This window comes from Schistocerca piceifrons, chromosome 1 (genome assembly GCF_021461385.2).
Source record: "Schistocerca piceifrons isolate TAMUIC-IGC-003096 chromosome 1, iqSchPice1.1, whole genome shotgun sequence".
Classification (NCBI taxonomy): domain Eukaryota; kingdom Metazoa; phylum Arthropoda; class Insecta; order Orthoptera; family Acrididae; genus Schistocerca; species Schistocerca piceifrons.
In genome coordinates, this window is record NC_060138.1 from 1248342889 (window position 1) to 1248364869 (window position 21981).

The window sequence follows — 21981 nt, forward strand, 5'->3', positions numbered from 1 at the left end:
CCGACCGAACTCAGGCCGACCTCCAGAGCTGATGTTGACATCTGGCGGTGAACGGATGACTCCTATGAGCTTGAACAGACTTCTGGAATCGTCACCTGCGAAGATTGAGCATTCGGACATGGACCACATCCGTCCTCAGATCCAAACTGCTTCCTAATGGCTTCTGTCCGTCGCTGCCTGTGCTCCATTATTTATATCCGGCAGGAGGAAATTTTTTACCTTCGGTGGTAGCGTTTTGTTATTACTCCCACAGTATATTGCAGCGCAACTTAACATGCTGGCCTCACTTCCCCTTACTCAGCACTCTCCAGGCTTTGCTTGGAGCTCGGTCTGTGTGCGTCCTTGCGTGAATCTGTTGGTAGACTGCTGCTGTCAGAACGGCTATCTCTGCCTGCCTACTTCGCAACGCCTTGGTCACTGGCGTGCCTCTGTTTTGCCATTCTCCACTGCTTGAAGCAACACTTACTACATGTGGCCGCAACAGAAACTTGAACTGTCTTGCCAAGCGATATGTATCAACGGAAGGCAGATTTACATGTGCTTGACATAACTGAAGCCTGGAGGCTTCCTAGAGTACTATGAAAAATAGAAGTAAAATCTTGAAGAGCCAAGATCACTAATTATAATTTACTTTTGACGACCGGTTTTGGCAGATCCATCGTCGGATCTTATACAAATACACCTCAGTACATCAATACGTACAATATGTCGTGTCAAGTCGTAACACATCTTTCAAAGAACGTGAAGAAAGTGATGCATCATCTTCCTGGAATGACGTATGACGACTTGATACCATATAAAGTACATGTGATGGTGATTTGTTTCTGTGTATTTTCAGAATATCCGACGATGACAACTTGGATTTGCCGAAATATTTATTTATTTAACCTGATCAGATTAGGGCCATCAGGCCCTCTCTTACATCGGACCAGTGTTCCACACATGCAGCAATTCACACATCAGAGTAACATCATGAACATAGTTTAAATCAGAAAATTAGCTTACTCTAGTGACTATATGAATAAAGACTAATGACTAAGACCTAATAAAGTAAATGCGGAAGTATTTTTACAACAGTTGCTATACATACAGATTATGATAAAAGCAATAATAATAACAGTAAAACAAAAAATCAAATAATAATGATAAACATGACTAAGACCTAATAAAGTAAATGCTGGCAGTATTTTTACATCAGGTGCTATACATACAGATTATGGTGAAACCAATAATAATAACAGTAAAAAAAAACCAAATAATAATGACAAACATGAGAAAGATTCGCAATAGTAATGAAGGTTTGTGCAGATGTACATTAATATTTTGATGTGTAAAGTAGATGTTTACTAGTATAGCGAGTTTTGGGTAAGGGAGGTTTAAGGAGGGGGAGAGAGGGAAGTAATGAGGTGAAGTGCACTCATGTACAGAGGAAGGCATTACTGTTGCTTAAGTAGATACGTCATTAACTGTTTTTTGAAGCCGGTCATGTTTTTAAGTTCTCTAACATAACGAGGGAGGTTATTCCAGAGTCGAGTTCCCGCTACTGTAAAGGACTTGGAGAAGGTGACTGAGCGATGCAGTGGAACGGAGAGGATTTTATTATGATGGGAACGTGTGTTTCTGTCATGTTGTTCCGACATGAGTGTTAGGGACGAGGAGAGATATGAGGGACAGTGTACATTTATAAGGCAGTAGATGAGACGGAGTGTATGGAAATCTCTGCGTTGGTCTGCACGCAGCCAGGACAATTTTGCATATGCTGGTGAAATGTGATCAAAAAGTCGAACGTCACAGATGTATCGGACGCAGGCATTCGTGACCAGTTTTAGACGTCGGAAATTTTCCTGAGAGAGGCCTTGTAGGATAATATCGCTGTAGTCAATGATTGGGAGTATAAGCGTTTGTACTAATTTCTTTTTCAGATCGAAAGGGAAGAGTTTTTTATATTTTTGTAGGACATGAAGGGATGCTGATGCTTTTTTGCACACTGCAGTTACGTGCTCTGTCCATTTTAGATTTTCATCTATTATTACTCCCAAACTCTTTGCTGAGGGCGAGAAGTTAATAATTGTTCCATTTAGGATAAGAGGTGGTACGGATTCCCGATGTTTTGGGCTAATGAGCTTAGAGTGACCAACAAGTACCGCTTGAGTTTTAGATGGGTTTAGTTTTAGACCTATGTCCTGTGCCCATTTTGACAGTGCGTCGAGGTCAGTATTGAAATTTTCAATAGCTTTCTTGAGATTGCTTGGTTTCGCACTTAGATACAACTGAAGGTCATCAGCATACATATGGTATTTGCAATAGGTCAGGACCGATGACACATCATTGACATAAAGAGAGAAGAGTATAGGACCTAATACTGAGCCTTGGGGAACGCCTGACACTACCTGCCGCCATTGTGATTTTATATCCCCAGACAGGACGCGTTGCTGACGAGACGTCATGTATGAGCGAAACCATTGCACTGCGCTTGGTGAGAAATTTAGAGCGCTAAGTTTGGCTAGTAAGATGTCGAAGTCGACAGTATCAAATGCTTTGCTGAAATCTAAGAAGCAAATGATAGTCGCTTCTTGTCTGTCCATGGCAAGTTTCAGGTCATCTGTCACCTTTATCAGAGCGGATGTTGTGCTTCGATGTTTACGGAAACCTGATTGGTATTCGTCTAATAGGTTGTTAGTAGTTAGGTAGTTGGTGAGCTGGTCATGAACTATATATTCTAAGGCCTTTGATAGTGCAGGAAGAAGGCAGATGGGGCGGTAGTCAGAGGCTGCTGTGGCGATGTCCTTTTTAGGCAGTGGCTTAATTTGTCCCAGTTTCCAGGCCTCAGGGAAAACACTTGTGATTAATGAATCGTTGAAAATGTCTGTTATAGAGGGCAGTAGTTGGTCAATAATAAGTTTTACCATCTGGATAGTGATACCATCATGTCCAGTAGATGCTGATCTAATCCGCATTATGGCTTTCTTGACAGTACTGCAAGTGACGTGCTGTAGATAGAATTTTTCTTTGCTACATTCGTTCATCCCAATGAAGTAATCAATGATTCTCTGTTTTTTTTGCTGATCAATTTTGGTTGCAGGTAATGTGAAAAATCGGTTTAGTTCTTCAGCTGGGACCATGGGATTTTCTGCAACTTTTATTTTGCCTAAACCGAGACTACGGAGATTTTTCCACAGGATAGCTGGTCTACATCTATTGTCAGCTAATGTACGGGCATGTCTGAGCTTAGCGTTTCTCACCGCTTGACTGACTTTGTTTCGTTTCTGCTTGTATACAGCGTGATTCAGGTGTAGGGTGTATCTTGTATGCTCGATGTGCAGCATCTCTGAGATTCATGAGCTGTTTTAGTTCATCAGTCAGCCAAGGTGCAGGTTGCCTTTTTGCTTTTCTGGTCTTTATTGGAGCATATTTGTCATATAGTTGAGTAATTTTGTTAGTGAAATCGTGGAGTTCGTCGTTTATGTCCATGAGGGGAGTAGAGGTCATCCCCCAAACTATTTCTTGTGCCTCAGTTTTGAGTTCAGGCAAATTTATGCGTTTGAGGTCTCGGTATGTAGACAGTTTTTGTTTCTTTCTAGGGCATTCTAGTGAATACGTCATGGAAATGATGTCATGGGCAGACATGCCAGGCGCAGATATTTGAGAGGTGCGGATTATTCTGTTCGGGGATTTCGTTGCGAATATATCTATGAAAGTGTGACTGGTAGTCGTGTGATGAGTAGGTGCCAGCTGAAGTAGCGTCATATTTGAGGAAGAAAGCATCCTCTTAAATTTCCCAATGGACGGACTATTGCACAGAAAATTAATGTTGGTGTCACCAGCTATAATTACATGTTCATATGACGATTCGAGACTAGAGAGGGCAGTTTCGAAGCAGGCGAACCCACCTACTTTAGGAGGTTTGTGAAGGACACATATTAAGCACTTTCTGTTAAGTGATTTGATCTCTATGAACATACATTCCACTTGTTTATCTACATTGTTGTCGGATGTGTGTAGTACTGTAGGTGACAAATCAGAGCGTATGTACGCCCCTACTCCGCTCCCTCGTCTGTTGCATCTGTCGTGCCTGAGAAAGATATAGCCATCTAGGTTTACAGAAGTTGTAGGAATACTTGGTTTGAGCCAAGTCTCTGACAAAAGTATTACATGTACATCAGCAGTTTGAAATATATATTTGAACTCGTCGAAGTGAGCTGGCAGAGACTGGACATTTGCATGTACAATATGCAGCTTGGTGCGTTCGGGTGTTGATTGCCCGAGGAGGCTGCCGACCGATGTTTGCGGGTCGTGGTTGGCGGTGACAAGAGGGTCTGGCATGAGGAATGCGGAAGGCGTGTGAAGGAGGGGGGTGAGGGAGTGTCCTCCCAGTTCTGTGCAGTGAAAGCGGCCGGGAGGGGGTAGGTCCCCGGGGAGGCAACGGGATCTGCGGCCAAGGTCAGCGAGGTCTGCAACGGTTATGGAAGTAGCCGTGGGCTGGCAGGGGAAGGAATTTCGCTAAATACAACGGGAGTAATCTGCACGTTATGACAGAGTGTGATATTAATTGCATTTATGAGGATAACAACTAAAGTATGATGGTGGGTTGCTAATTAAGGATGGAAGTGAGACTACCTTATGCAATAATTAACAAAATTACATGAGAAAAACAATTAAAAATGAAAATAGTTATGTGGAGAAACGAAAAGTTGATAATACAAATAATAACAAATATCACACGAGAAAAAATAATTATAGATAAAAAAATAGCTATTTAGAGAAACGAACAATTTGATAATACATTAGTTACGATATGGTTGACAGTGTAAACAATATAAACATACAGGTTAGTGGCAGCAAGATTAGACATGATTTAGCTTCTAAAGCACAGGCTTTCGAGTTCATTAACACTGGAAATTGTTTTCTTTCCGTTTTCGGTCTTAACCATTATCCTGCCGTCATTTGTCCATACGTTATGCAGCCCAAATTTCGAAATCGCGCTCTTCAGAATGTTTAGTCTTTCAGAGGTCAGATCCTCGCATACTGTCAGACCCGACTTGGCGAGATTCTTCTTAGCTCTGAAGATTTCAGATCTCTTCCTATACGACATAAATTTCACTATTATAGGTCTTGGTTTTGTAGAACCCGGCGACTTACGACCCACTCTATGACTTCTGTCAATGTCACTCAGAGTCACCTGCACGCCTAGCTTCTCTTGGACAAGGTTTATCACAAGTTCATCTGTGTTCTCCCTGCTGCTCTCTGGAATGCCGAACAGTCTGAGATTATTGCGTCTCTGATATTGTTCGAGCTCGTCCGTCTTCTCGATCAATTTCTGTTCGAGCAGTCGTGCTTTCTCCTCACTTGCTTTTAACGATGTGTCCAGTGCACGGATCTCGCTCGCATTCGCCCCCAGAGTTTTCTGTATTTTGTCCGTCACTGCTGCAGTGACGGCATCAGTGATGGTTTGAACAACGAGCCCGAGCGTCTCCTTAGCCTGCAGCGCGGCACTCACCTCAGCCTTCACGAGTGCGGCGATGTCAGCGATCCCGGGCGGAGCGGCCGCAGCTCCCGGTGTAAACTCCACGCCTGCGCTGTCGCCGGCCTGGCCGTTGGCTGCACTGCGCGTTGTTCGGCGATTTTCCATTTTTAGTGCGATTCCGTGTAATTGGTGCTCGGTATGTGATGTAAAATACGACACTCGGCAGTAGATATACGGCTTTAGTATATGTACACTAGCCTAACTGCTTAAAACACCTCCAGATTTCACGTAAACTTGCGAGCAAAGCTAACGCACGTCACTCACTCGCCGCCATGCAATCAAAAGTAAAATTATTATTAGTGGTCTTGGCTATTGAAGTTCTTTCTTCTGTATTTCAGAAGCCACAACATTCACACAAAAATAAGGTCTTTAAGAATATCGAGGTCGGCAGGAGCAATTTCACAGCATGTCAGAAATCATCGATATATCTGACCTCTACGAACATTATTACAAGACTGAAAACATCCAGTTGACGACTGCACAAGTAGTCTACACACTAACAACTTAGTTGTTGTACTGCCAGGTGGAAAACTGGAACAAAGACCACATTGTACAATCAGCTGGAAACCACATGACTGACCTCCAGACAGGAAGAGCAGTTTGCTCGTTGCTAGGGTTTCGATGCAGCCGAACGTCGTCGAGCTCTGAGCAACATAACGCAGAAAAATAATTCTACCAAGTTACTAGCGACATATGAACAAAGCACACATTCGTAAAATTACCCTAATCATTGAGAAATTCGCATTCCTATTTTCTTGCTTACGAAAATAAATAAAAAGGGACATGATGAAATTTGGTCTGAGATATTACGTAAATCACGTCTGATAGTTTATATCTTAAACTTGTCATGAAGCTAAATTCGATGGCTAACTATAACGAATGGGAAAAAACACAAATTTGTGTAGTGCTTGTTGGTGATCAGCTTATTTTGACACGGTAAAAACCAAGACCATTACCACAGAGATGCATATGAAGACTCAATGCTTATTTTTTTTTAATATCGTCGTGCAAAGGTTCCACAGGGATTATTTACGTCAGTTTTCTCTGTACTAGCCATTGTATAGGCCAAGTGCTGAGAAGATCTTCAGTTTATGTTATCTCAATACTGATTTGGAAGTAATGATTTCGTTTGTTGAAGTATGTGAAGTGTTGTGTTGCTTCACGCAATCCAAAACTACGTAATCCTGAAGAAAGTTTAACGAACGAGAATCGCTCCCCAACAAACATTGTCTGAAATGGTTGTACAGCTAGACCACGTCACTATCAGAACTGGGATACTAGGTCACAATCATAATAAGATCACCCACGAGAAGCGGGAAAAGAAACTTGCTTTTTTGCCGTTCTGTGAACTCGTGAAGGACAAGATAAGCAGCCCGCAGAAAATACACAAAATCAAATCGATCCGACAAAAATCCGACAACTTCTGAAACCAGTTAAATATTCTGCAGATCTCGTAACACCTCATTTCCGTAACACACCTTCCAAATGTGCTCAGTCTTACGTTGAACAAGAAGTGTGCACTTAAGAATATCACAGGAAGGAGCATGGGAGCTTTTATCACCTACGCTACCCCGAGAAATCCGCTTTAGCCGAGCAGGCATTGGAAAACTGTCACCGGGTCAAATTTGACGAAAACGCTGTCGTGGCTCCCTCATTAACGGTTTCTGTGACTGTAATTTAGGAAGTGATTGAAATAAATTCACCGATAACCCTAAGTAGGGAAAAGGGTCTGCGTGTGATCCAGCAATCTCGAGATAGAATCGAACGCCGAGCCAACATTTGCCCATAAATGGCAAAGTCGTAGGCACCAGTGACGTCAGCAAGTAATATATACACTGAAACTGGTACACCTGCGTAATATCTTGTAGAGCACCCTCAAGCACGCAGAGGTGCCATAACATGACGTGGCGTGGTCTCGACTAATTTCTAAAGTAGTGCTGGAAGGAACTGATACCATGAAACCTGCAGTGCTATCCATAAATCCGTAAGAGTACGAGGGGTGGAGACATTTTCTGAACAGCACGTTGCAAGGTTATCCCAGATATGCTCAATAATGTTCATCTCTGCGGGGTTTAGTGGCCAGAGGAAGAGTTTAAACTCATAAGAGTGTTCCTGGAGCCACTCTGTAGCAATTCTGAACGAGTGAGGTGACGCATTACGCTGCTGGAATTGCCCAACTCAGTCTGAATGCACAATGGACATGAATGGATGCAGTCTCTGTCAGTCCATTATGGCCAGGGGACATCGGCTGGTACGTACTTCTCAATTCAACATACCAACAGCCGTATACTTCAGGTTATTTTATATTGAACGCTAGCGCTTTCGGCAATTCATTGTGCGATCTTCAGGCCCCATACGCTTTTTTCGTGTCAACAAGCCTATCGTACCGTGCCATAAATACTGATACTGTGAATCCGAATCGCCGTGTAACTAATTCATACGGGAGGGTGTCATTCTTTCATATGAATCAGTTGCACAACGATTCGGAATACAGTAAATGGAGATAGGCTACATTACTGAAGGTTTTCGGACACAAACAATGGACGGGTTATGGGTACAAAGGCATATAGCTACACGGTAAAATCATACATATCTTTTCTGTCAAAATATTATTAAGCAGAGAGTTCACAATGTATGAACAGCCCATGATTAAATGATCTGATACATCGGATACAAGCAATGGAACTGAACAGCTGGGGCCGGGCGGGGTAACCGAGCGGTCGACGGCACATTGTCACGGTTCGTGCGGCTCCCCGCGTTGGAGGTTCGAATCCTTCCTCGGGCAGGGGTGTGTGTGTGTGTGTGTGTGTGCGTGTGTGTGTGTTGTCCTTAGAGTAAGTTAGATTAAGTTACATTAATTAGCGTGTAACATTAGGGACTGATGACCTCAGCAGTTTGGTTCCGTAAGACCTTACCACCACCCCTGGGGCGAGATGGGGGGGGGGGGGCGGGGGGAGGGAGGGGAATGGCTATGCAATCTTAAACAGGAACCCTTATCTTTTATTGCAGATTTGGATTCTCCGTGATAGAATACGTAACTTTTGTATAGGAACACTTCTTCCGTTTCATGATAGATGGCTCTGTAATCGGCACACATGAATATGGGATTACAGTTATTTCAAAACGATAATATCTCACAAAAATACACATCCGATTAGGAAAATCAAAGTACATTATTTGATATTTTAGAAAATTCTATCATGTGACGGCGTCTACCCTCCCGCAATGCATTCCTAGACGATATTTAGCGTTACCCAGGAACAACGACGTGGACGTAGAAGTAATGTGTTCCCTTCGGGGTGCTTTATTTTGTTGAGTCCCTTTGCCTCTCACTAACTTCGGGTGCTTGATTACTGTGAGCCCTTTGCCTCTCACAAGTGTTTCAGTGCAGCAAGTGTTCGAAATGTTTTTCGTTGTTTCTAACGCACATTGCAATTCTGTGTCTGAATGGCAACCCGACATACACTGCTGGCCACCGTAAATGCAACACCCTGAAGGAAGCATCCGAATCAAGTGAAATTTACACCATGAGTTTGCAGCGATGAGATATGCTACTGATTAGAATTTCAGCGCAGACGCACATCACGCGCGCCTGTGGCGCCACATCATAGCACCATTTAAGGCTTGGCGATTTCGACGAGTGTACGTTCGGCACGTGTGTTTACCTTGTGATTGTTTCACAAGACGATCAGTTATGCCTCGTAGACAACAGCGAACATCTTTTGATCAAGTATCCGAGTTCGACAGAGGAAGGATAGTGGCTTACCGAGATTGTGGATTATCATACAGAGAAATCGCTAGTCGTGTTGGACGAAACCAAACAACTGTAATGCGGATATGTGACCGTTGGATGCAGGAGGGTACGACGGACCGACGTGGACGATCGCATTCACCTCGGTGCACCACTGCACGTGCTGATAGGCAAATTGTGCGCATGGCAGTGACGGATCGCTCAGTGACATCCCGAACCATAGCACAGCACATTGCGTCTGTAACGCATCATCCAGTGTCTGCGCGTACCATTCGACGCCGTTTACAGCAGAGTGGTCTGTCCGCAAGACGTCCATTGCTTCGTCTACCTTTGACGCAGAACCACAGACGTCTCCGTCGCCAATGGTGTGATGACAGACGGATGTGGACGGCATAATGGAATGACGTTGTCTTTACTGACGAGACACGCTTCTGTCTGCAGCACCACGATGGTCGGATTCGAGTGTGGAGACACCGTGGAGAGAGGATGCTGGAGAGCTGCATTATGCACCGCCACACTGGTCTTGCACCGGGTATTATGATATGGGGCGGTATTGGATATTACTCTCGCACGCCTCTAGTACGCATTGCCGGTACTTTAAATAGCCGGCGCTACATATCCGAGGTGCTGGATCCACTTGTCCTTCCTTACCTTCAGGGCTCGGCCACAGCCATATTTCAACAGGATAATGAGCGACCACACGTGGCATGCATTTTCCAAAGGTTCTTCGTCAATAACCAGATTGAATTTCTTCCCTGGCCGGCTCGCTCTCCGGATCTTTCGCCGATAGAAAACATGTGGTCCATGGTTGCTCAACGAGTGACCCAGATTACATCCCCAGCTGTCACACCAGATGGTCTTTGGCAACGTGTGGAAGCTGCTTGGGCTGCTGTACCCCAGGAACACATCCAACGTCTCTTTGACTCAATGCCGAGACGTGTGGCAGCGGTGATCTCCAACAATGGCGGCTACTCTGGCTACTGATTCTGGCAGGAACCACATGTCACAGACGTCTGTAAACGTAATCATTTGATACTTGGTCAACATGTTATGTACAAAATAAATTTTGTTGTGCTACCTCTTGTCTTTCTATAGCAGCGCCGGCCGGAGTGGTCGAGCGGTTGTAGGCGCTACAGTCTGGAACTGCGCGACCGCTACGGTTGCAGGTTCGAATCCTGCCTTGGGCATGGATGTGTGTGATGTCCTTAGGTTAGTTAGGTTTAAGTAGTTCTAAGTTCTAGGGGACCGATAACCTTAGATGTTAGGTCCCATAGTGCTCAGAGCCATTTTTTTTAGCCATCACCACATGAAAAAATTGGCAGAAGTCAAATCGGGAGAAACTGCGGACCACATTTTGGGACCTCCTCGTCTAATTCATCGACCCGGATAGTCTCGATTCAAAACTTCTCGAGCTAGTTGTGAATAATGCGCTGGGCATCCATCGTGATAAAAACATTTATCCCGTCTTGTTTGAATTGGAACACCATCCATTAGTACGGGTGAAACATTGTCCACAACATCACTGTGCATCTGACTAGTCTGATTACCTTCTATGAAGTATGGGCCAATTACCTGCGTACCTAAAATACCGCACCTAACGTTGACACTCCGTGGGCGTTGATGTTTAACTTGCCTTACCCAATGGGGACTCTCCACTGAGCAATGACGCATATTATGTCGATTCACATGCCCAAGATTCGTAAAATTTGATTCATAGGAGAAAAGTGTCTGTGAAATGAAATTATCATTGACTGACAGTTGTTCCTGCATCCAGTAGCAGAAAGTCAGGCGATTGTGAAAATCGTCGCCATACAGTTTCGATGCAGCCATAAGCGAAATGGATGCCGTTTGTATGCATTCCAAAAGCATAGAACACTTCTCTGCAGTTTTCCGGGAATTAATGTGAGCATTTGCAGCAACCAGAGCTAAAAAAACATTCACTGTGATATTTTCGTATCTCACAGGTCGTGGTCGGACTCTTTCTCTAGGTTTAACACTTCCTGTTCCAGTATCCCTATCAGAGAAAATTGTAGGATACCTTTGACAGTCGTCATCCACATTTTTAAGAGCCTCAAAATACGCGGCAATGGTGTCAACCATCTCACATCGTGGAACAATGCAACAACATGTGTTTTTTTTTCCTTTATTAAATTTCGATTTCTCCCCAAAGGAGGGGGGCGGGGGAGGCTGGCAGCAGCGTAATATGCCGCTTTGCAGCCTACAGAAAAGTTAAAAGCGTAATTAGGAGACATCATAACAATAAAAGACATGCGATAAAACGGTGACTGTTTAAAACTGGAACATGGCGAAAAGTTGCGAAGAAAATATATCGTGTTCTTTGAAGTGCTTACTGCACTTTGCGTCAAGTCTCCGTCCGGCACGCCGCGCGGGATTAGCCGAGCGGTCTCAGGCACTGCAGTCATGGGCTGTGTGGCTGGTCCCGGCGGAAGTTCGAGTCCTCCCTCGGGCATGGGTGGGTGTGTTTGTCCTTAGGATAATTTAGGTTGCGTAGTGTGTAAGCTTACGGACTGATGACCTTAGCAGTTAAGTCCCGTAAGATTTCCCACACATTTGAATATTTTTTTTTTCTGTCCGGCACACAGATTTAATCTGCCAGGAAGTTTTATATCAGCGCACAATCCGCTAAAGACTAAAAACATCATTTTAGAGATTTGTGCGTTGGAAAAATGGTGAATCACATGCTTCTGTCTACGCTATTATTACCTCGTTTTTATATTCAAGGTCACTGTTGAAGCGGCTCGTGAGTATTTCCCGTTTATCCGTTAACTCCGCCAAGACTATAGAAGGGAAAGTAGGGTTTAAAGTCATTAGAGGCAGATCTGAGAGTAGTTGCGATAGGTGTAGTTTCAAATTATCTAACTAAGTTCTTACGAGTCTTAACAGTATTTTCTTTGTATGTGTGCAATTGAAATATTTAGTCACTTGGCAGTCAATTCACCATGGTGACTAGATACAGAAATCCTATCCGGAATTTGTTGCTGACTGATGATCGTCGATGCGGCAGATCAGATAACGTGAGTTTTTTCTGCTATAGTTGACTTTCATGTCACCCATGCGTTGAGATGTTAACAGTCCACATACGTGCTTTCACTTTCGGCACTACTTTCGTTTCGATAACAGAAAATAATCTTGTATATAGGCACCTTTGGTATGGTCGAATGCATCTCATTTCATTTGCAATGTATTTCAAATACCACCTGTTAACGCGTAATTAGTACATCACCCTTTCTGTACGCCGAAGTTGGTTTACAGAAAATCAGCCTTTGCATTGTTGGGATCGAGCATTTGAACGAGAGGTTTTTCCAAGCGATAGTATCATCAAAAGGCCTATTCTACATGCAGCATCTGCGCTGTTTTACAAGCAACCGGCTAACAATACCCGGCTGTTGGCCGGTCTGCTCTGTATTCACGCTGCCCAGGCCATTCGCAAATTGCCCCGCGAATGAATGGCCGGGAAGCACCACTGTTTTGCTCTTCCCCGGCGCTTCGATGGCTCTGAAAAATCAGGGTGCTACAGCAAACGGAATTAGGTAATTTATTATTCGGCTCTCCTCTAGCTTACTGCGGGGTCTTTCTTTTAAGAATTTGACCTCTTTACAGTCGCGCATAATTACACTGTTTTTCATTCGTTCTTTTCACTAGGGAGTAAAATCACGCTAGTAGTCTTTTTTGCTGTACGGTTAAATGTATATATCAAGAAACACGTGTTACTCCAAAAGTCGAGTAAGAGCCTTGAAATCATTTTTTTCTCTGTACAGTGTGGAGTGCGCTCACTCTATCCTCTATTGGAGTGAATAAAGTAAAGTCTTGAATGCGATTTTTTTTTTTGTTCCACTGCACGCTATTGGAAATATGTTGACCCTACTCTTTACAAATTTTAATTTCGGGTAATGTATTCAAAAGTAAATTTTTTCTGTTTTTCCGCCGAGGCACTTGCAATTGAATTTTGTCGTAGAGACATCCGTGCAAGTTAGACTATAAAGAAGATATCGCATATGAAGGAGATAGAGGTACTTTCTTGAATATTATAGAGAACTGAGCCAGTCAGTCCTACAGTACGACGGAAGTGATGGGACACGAATGATTAACACTTTGAGCTTACGTGTTGCCTGTTGATGCTTGTCTATGAATTTTTGACCATTTCATGATTTTGTCTGACACTTCTCTAGCACGAGTGATTACCACAGTTAGACAGAATCCTCCAAATTAATACCCCTTCTTGTAATATCTGGCGATGTTCAGGTTCAACAGGTGATGGTAAAGTGTTTACTTTTGCACTACTGTGCCGATGAACTATAGATTTGTCTCTCCCTCCAGATGGATACGCTGTAAATTTCGAACACTGTGCTCAATATTCTCAATGACTTTATCTAAACGTCACAATTGTTATCAAATATGCATATCAGTTACAACGAAAGAACTTAATGCAGTTATATGAAGCTTTGTACCGTATTTCGAAAATAAGTGCTGGTTGTACAATAATGGCAGTTCATCAGCCTTATACTTGATCTTTACACTCGGTACATATGTTTCACTAGGCATGACGTTATGAATGCACGTCGCTCCTTAGGAATATTATGATAAACTGACGGGAAGTTTTCCGTGGGTTGGTCTAATACAACTGCATCCTATATACGTATCCTACATCCAAATTCATGAAGTCACACTGCAAATTATTCTCCTCTCGTTATAAAACCTCATTTTCTCTGCCATGTATTACATGAGCTGGTTGTGGGACAATAGTCACACACTACTATAATTTTTTTATACTTTCAAATTCTCCTCATAGAACGGACTGTTCGACTAATGAACTAGGTAGAGTGAAGGACTTTTCATCCAAACAGCAGAAGAGCTCGCAGCGTAAATCCCAAACGGGAATATTCTGCAGGGAAAGGGGGGAGGGGGCGGATTTCCAGTTGTAGCATTCATTTGAGCCAGCCGATGTGGCCGAGCGGTTCTAGGCGCTTCAGTCTGGAACAGCGCGACCGCTACGGTCGCAGGTTCGAATCCGGCCTCGGGCATGGATGTGTTTGATGTCCTTAGGTTAGTTAGCTTTAACTAGTTCTAGGGGACCTATGACGTAAGATGTTAAGTCCCATAGTGCTCAGAGCCATTTGAGCATTTTTTTAAAGATTCATTTGACAACTAATGGAAATCGTTGGAAAAAAATTGGAGGAACTATTTTCTTTTATTTATCGAATAATGGTATTGTCTCAATTAGTTTAAATTTATGTTGGCATGTATGGGTGCATATGTATGTGTGTACTGTGTATGTGACTGTAAATTGTACCTTGTCCCAGTATTTGTTCCGAACCCATCAACGTTGGTACTCCGAGTAATTAAATTCTTAAATGGCTCTGTTTGAAGTAGTATTACTCACATTTTGTCTTCACCGTCTTAACTATAATATTTTGTTGATTCTCTTTTTTAAAGTAAGTTTTCCAGAGATATTGAACATCTACATTCGTTATTGTCAGTTCACACTTCACTGTATTTCTATTACACAGGAGCGACAATGTAACTAGCGTGAGACACTTTGCATTATTGTTCTTGGTGTAGGTTCGACATACCCTGTTAGTCCTACCTGATAAGGAGCCCAATATTGAACTAGTCTTCTAGTAAGTGGTGTTTATGCAGTCTCTTTTCTGAGGGACTGAATTCCTTAGTAGTCTCTCTAAGACTGTAGGCCATCTTACGTGTGAGACACTGTTATCGACATTAGACCACCATATACTGTTTAATACTTACATGGATACGGTGTCTGTTCTTTCGGACATCTGCAGCCGTCCAGGACGAAATTAGAATTCTACACTCCTGGAAATTGAAATAAGAACACCGTGAATTCATTGTCCCAGGAAGGGGAAACTTTATTGACACATTCCTGGGGTCAGATACATCACATGATCACACTGACAGAACCACAGGCACATAGACACAGGCAACAGAGCATGCACAATGTCGGCACTAGTACAGTGTATATCCACCTTTCGCAGCAATGCAGGCTGCTATTCTCCCATGGAGACGATCGTAGAGATGCTGGATGTAGTCCTGTGGAACGGCTTGCCATGCCATTTCCACCTGGCGCCTCAGTTGGACCAGCGTTCGTGCTGGACGTGCAGACCGCGTTAGACGACGCTTCATCCAGTCCCAAACATGCTCGATGGGGGACAGATCCGGAGATCTTGCTGGCCAGGGTAGTTGACTTACACCTTCTAGAGCACGTTGGGTGGCACGGGATACATGCGGACGAGCATTGTCCTGTTGGAACAGCAAGTTCCCTTGCCGGTCTAGGAATGGTAGAACGATGGGTTCGATGACGGTTTGGATGTACCGTGCACTATTCAGTGTCCCCTCGACGATCACCAGTGGTGTACGGCCAGTGTAGGAGATCGCTCCCCACACCATGATGCCGGGTGTTGGCCCTGTGTGCCTCGGTCGTATGCAGTCCTGATTGTGGCGCTCACCTGCACGGCGCCAAACACGCATACGACCATCATTGGCACCAAGGCAGAAGCGACTCTCATCGCTGAAGACGACACGTCTCCATTCGTCCCTCCATTCACGCCTGTCGCGACACCACTGGAGGCGGGCTGCACGATGTTGGGGCGTGAGCAGAAGACGGCCTAACGGTGTGCGGGACCGTAGCCCAGCTTCATGGAGACGGTTGCGAATGGTCCTCGCCGATGCCCCAGGAGCAACAGTGTCCCTAATTTGCTGGGAAGTGGCGGTGCGGTCCCCTACGGCACTGCGTAGGATCCTACAGTCTTGGCGTGCATCCGTGCGTCGCTGCGGTCCGGTCCCAGGTCGACGGGCACGTGCACCTTCCGCCGACCACTGGCGACAACATCGATGTACTGTGGAGACCTCACGCCCCAAGTGTTGAGCAATTCGGCGGTACGTCCACCCGGCCTCCCGCATGCCCACTATACGTCCTCGCTCAAAGTCCGTCAACTGCACATACGGTTCACGTCCACGCTGTCGCGGCATGCTACCAGTGTTAAAGACTGCGATGGAGCTCCGTATGCCACGGCAAACTGGCTGACACTGACGGCGGCGGTGCACAAATGCTGCGCAGCTAGCGCCATTCGACGGCCAACACCGCGGTTCCTGGTGTGTCCGCTGTGCCGTGCGTGTGATCATTGCTTGTACAGCCCTCTCGCAGTGTCCGGAGCAAGTATGGTGGGTCTGACACACCGGTGTCAATGTGTTCTTTTTTCCATTTCCAGGAGTGTATATTAATACCTTCACCTGCTGACGGGCGTTGATATATATCAATAGTAACAGGTGAAAACGTGTGCCACGACCGGGACTCGAACCCATTATTTCTTGTTTACATGGCAGCATCTGAACCACCGAGGGCACAGAGGGTAGTGCGACTGCAGGGACTATCTCGCGCCCGCCTCCCGCGAGACGCACATTCTCACCTTATTTGTCCAAACACTACATTCGTAGTGTCCCTACCCAACACACTCATTACTCGTGGAAGACATTCTTACCAAATCCTGTAAGAGTTTGGGTAATATGCGTGCATTCACACAGAGGAAGTAGGTCAAGGCCGGTATTCCAGAAATATATCCTTATATCGATATAACGTCAGTTCTTTCGGACATATCCGAAAAAACAGAAACCACTGATGACCTGCAGCCGTCTAGAACGAAATTGGAATTATATATTAATACCATCATCTGCTGACGGGCGTTGATATATATCAACGGGACAGTTGAAAATGTGTGCCCCGACCCGGACTCGAACCCGGGATCTCCTGCTTACATGGCAGACGCTCTTTGGTCTTTCTTCTATTTACTCTCGATCCATATTCTTTAGTTATGAGACTGTTTACTCCATTCAGAAGATCCTGTAATTCTTCTTCACCTTCGCTGAGGATAGCAGTGTTATCAGCAAATCTTATCACTGTCTGCAGCTCGTGGTCGTGCGGTAGCGTTCTCGCTTCCCGCGTCCGGGTTCCCGGGTTCGATTCCCGGCGGGGTCAGGGATTTTCTCTGCCTCGTGATGACTGGGTGTTGTGTGATGTTCTTAGGTTAGATAGGTTTATGTAGTTCTGAGTTCTAGGGGACTGATGACCATAGATGTTAAATCCCATAGCGCTCAGAGCCATTTGAACCAAATCTTATCATTCATATCCTTCACCCTGCACTTTAATCCCGTTCTCTAAATTTCCTTTTCTTTTTCTCGTTGCGTCTTCGATGTATAGATCGAATTGTACAGGCGAAAAACTTCAGCCCTGCCTTACCCCCTTTTTAGTACGAACACTTCGTTCTTGATCTTTAAGTCGTATTGATCTCTTTTGGTTCTTGTACATCTTGTGTAACATCCGTCATTCCTTGTCCATTACCCACATTTTTCTCAGAATTTTGAACATCTTTCACCATTTGGCACTGTCGAATCCTATGAATGTGTCCTGATTGTCCTTCAGTCTTGCTTACATTATCAGCCAATGAGTCACAACTGTCAGAACTGTTTCTATGATGCCTTTACGATTCCTGAAACCACATTTATCAACTTCTAACAGAATCTCAGTGTTTTCTTTCCATTCATTTGTGCATTATTCTTGTCAGCGACTTGGATACATAAACTGATGTTCCATAATTCTCGCACTTGTCCGCTCTTTCTATCTTCAGAATTATGCATATGATGCTGTACAGAATGTCAGATGGTATATCGCCAGCCTCATGTATTCTACACACCAACGTGAATAGTCATTTTGTTGCCGTTTCCCCATAATGATTTTAGAAATCCCGATTGAATTTTATCAAACCCTTCTGCCTTATTTGACCTTAACTCGTTCAAAGTTCTTTTAATTTCTGGTTATAATACTGGATACGTTTTCGCTTCTTTGTCGTCTCCTGTTTCATCTTCTATTACGACATCAGACAAGTCTTCCCCCTTGCAAAGGCCTTCAATGAAATTTTTCCACCTATCCGGCCGCTCCTCTATATTTAACAGTTTTCCTCCCATTCCGCTTTATTGTTAGCGCCCTTGCTTTTAATTTCACGAAAGCTGCTTTTACTTTTCTATGCGCTGAATCCATCATTCCTACAATCAATCATTCTTTGTTACCTTTGCAGTTTTTATCCAGCTATTTTGACTCACCTTTGCCGTATTTCCTATATATTTCATTCCTAAGGGACTTGTGCTTCAGTATTCCTGAATTTTCTTGAACATTTCTGTACTTCCTTGTTTCGTCGATCAATTAAAGTATTTGTTCTGTTATTCACGGTTACTTCGCTGTTATCTACACTCCTGGAAATGGAAAAAAGAACACATTGACACCGGTGTGTCAGACCCACCATACTTGCTCCGGACACTGCGAGAGGGCTGTACAAGCAATGATCACACGCACGGCACAGCGGACGCACCAGGAACCGCGGTGTTGGCCGTCGAATGGCGCTAGCTGCGCAGCATTTGTGCACCGCCGCCGTCAGTGTCAGCCAGTTTGCCGTGGCATACAGAGCTCCATCGCAGTCTTTAACACTGGTAGCATGCCGCGACAGCGTGGACGTGAACCGTATGTGCAGTTGACGGACTTTGAGCGAGGGCGTATAGTGGGCATGCGGGAGGCCGGGTGGACGTACCGCCGAATTGCTCAACACTTGGGGCGTGAGGTCTCCACAGTACATCGATGTTGTCGCCAGTGGTCGGCGGAAGGTGCACGTGCCCGTCGACCTGGGACCGGACCGCAGCGACGCACGGATGCACGCCAAGACTGTAGGATCCTACGCAGTGCCGTAGGGGACCGCACCGCCACTTCCCAGCAAATTAGGGACACTGTTGCTCCTGGGGCATCGGCGAGGACCATTCGCAACCGTCTCCATGAAGCTGGGCTACGGTCCCGCACACCGTTAGGCCGTCTTCTGCTCACGCCCCAACATCGTGCAGCCCGCCTCCAGTGGTGTCGCGACAGGCGTGAATGGAGGGACGAATGGAGACGTGTCGTCTTCAGCGATGAGAGTCGCTTCTGCCTTGGTGCCAATGATGGTCGTATGCGTGTTTGGCGCCGTGCAGGTGAGCGCCACAATCAGGACTGCATACGACCGAGGCACACAGGGCCAACATCCGGCATCATGGTGTGGGGAGCGATCTCCTACACTGGCCGTACACCACTGGTGATCGTCGAGGGGACACTGAATAGTGCACGGTACATCCAAACCGTCATCGAACCCATCGTTCTACCATTCCTAGACCGGCAAGGGAACTTGCTGTTCCAACAGGACAATGCACGTCTGCATGTATCCCGGGCCACCCAACGTGCTCTAGAAGGTGTAAGTCAACTACCCTGGCCAGCAAGATCTCCGGATCTGTCCCCCATCGAGCATGTTTGGGACTGGATGAAGCGTCGTCTAACGCGGTCTGCACGTCCAGCACGAACGCTGGTCCAACTGAGGCGCCAGGTGGAAATGGCATGGCAAGCCGTTCCACAGGACTACATCCAGCATCTCTACGATCGTCTCCATGGGAGAATAGCAGCCTGCATTGCTGCGAAAGGTGGATATACACTGTACTAGTGCCGACATTGTGCATGCTCTGTTGCCTGTGTCTATGTGCCTGTGGTTCTGTCAGTGTGATCATGTGATGTATCTGACCCCAGGAATGTGTCAATAAAGTTTCCCCTTCCTGGGACAATGAATTCACGGTGTTCTTATTTCAATTTCCAGGAGTGTATCTTGTTCTCACAGATTTCTTTCCAGCTTCTGTGATTGCCTTTTTAGAAATGTCGATTCCTTTTTAACTGAAACGCCTACTGTGCTTTTCATTAGTACATAATCTATAGAATCAGAGAAGTTCACGTGTGGCACTTCATTCCTTAGTACTTCTGTATGCCACTTTCTTGCGCACGGAATCTACCTAACTAGTCTCTTATACTTGAGCTTACTCTACATCCTCACCAAAATATAATCTGAGTCTATATCTGCTCCTGGGTAAGCCTTACAATCCAATATCTAATTTCAGTGTCTCTGAATGACTATGATGTAATCTAACTGGAATCTTCCCGCGTTGCCAAGTACACATCCTCCTCTTGTGATTCTTGAACAGAGTATCCGCTATTGCTACCTGATCCTTATTTCGTATTACCAAGTCATATTCTCCTGTAAGCCTTTCTTCTAGTCTCTCCCTACAACTACATTCCAATCGCCCATGACTGTTAGATTTTCGTCTCCCTTTACGCCTGACCAGAAATACTTGTCTTCCCTTCAATTCACTTCACTGACCTTATCATTACAGTATATCTAAATTCCTTTTCTGTTTTCTTTAATTTCCTTTCCACGTTCGAACTTCCGATACTCAACACCCCAACTCTTAGAACGTTACCCTTTCGATGGTTATGCAGTCTTTTTCTCGTGGTAACCTTCCCATCTGCATTTCCCTCCCAGAGACCCGAATGGGGGACTAGTCAGGAATCTTTTGCCCGTGGAGAGATCATCATGACACTTTTTGCAACAACAGGCCACATGTCCTGTGTATACACGCTACATGACTTTAATGCCGTGGTTTCCCTTGCCTTCTGTATCCTTACGCCGTTGACCATTGCTGATTCTTCCACCTTGTAGGTGCAGTTTTCCACCCGAAGGGCAAGACAGTACGTTGAACCTCTGCCCGCTTCTCCACCCTCTTTCACAAGGCCGTTGTCAGAACGAGGGTGACTGCTTATGCAGGAAACCATCGGCCGCCAATACTGGTGTTTTTTATTCAAAGTTTAAGCGATGGTATGGTTCGAACCCCGGACCGAGGACTTTTTGATTAATACGATACTGAAGTGCGTGCGTTATTCTGAATACAATGCAAAGTTCCTTTGAGATGCATGCATGTCCAAAGGAACAGGCACTACGGCGACCACAGCCGTTACGAAACACATCAAATGAATTCGCAATTGTGAATAAGAACTACCATCCACTGTAAAATGGAATGGCGAAAGTTAAAATTTGTGCGGCAGCGGGACGCGACCCCGGATTTCCCTCTTACCGCGTGCGGTCGTCTGAAAGTTGGCTGTCTATGCACGACTCACGGCCACATCCAAACTTCCATTACGACTTGCATGCGTATATCCATTATGTGTATTCCCGAACAGATCAGACAGAGTACTTGAAAGTTGCTTGCCCGGTATCGACCGATAAATACTATATTGCATTGCCTGTGTTATGTCGCATGTATCTGCCAATACCAGGCAAGTAGGTAAACAAGTCTTTTGCTAGAGATGACGGCATTTCGTCTACATTGCTGAATAAATGAATATTATTCTCGTAGCACGTGAGCAAGTGTTACGCGCCTAAGAACGCCTCCGGAATGTCACCACTTATTCATCCCCTTCTGCGAGACACCACATGTCGTTGAGAAAGTGCCGCCCAGTTTGACTCGTACTTTTCATCTGCAGTGCCGCCGAACATCATCGACGAAGAATCGACGCAGTCTTCGGTGGCGGTCCGCGAACATCAGAACATCACGCTCACCTGCAAGGCCGACGGCTTCCCCTCGCCCAAGATCATGTGGCGCAGGGAAGACGGACAGGCTATCAACATAGATCGCCGCAAGAAGGGTGAGCCATTTTTACCATTACCTTTTATGCCGGGATTATTTAGTTGCACTCAGACCTCTTACAGACACTAGCTTGTGGTTTGTTTCTTATGCTCTTCGATCTTTGTGATTCCGGGTCCCATGGACCCTTTGTTGA

General features: G+C 45.1%; 1 protein-coding gene across 2 annotated transcripts in view; it reads left to right on the top strand.

Moving 5' to 3' along the window:
• The window catches only part of LOC124803267 (lachesin-like), a 299773-nt gene that overhangs the window by 128682 nt on the left and 149110 nt on the right, over window positions 1-21981 (top strand). For both annotated transcript variants that reach the window (XM_047264454.1, XM_047264459.1), the window contains exon 3: window positions 21685-21846. In XM_047264454.1, the coding sequence (XP_047120410.1) occupies window positions 21685-21846 (162 nt within the window). The remainder of the gene's footprint in view (window positions 1-21684; window positions 21847-21981) is intronic.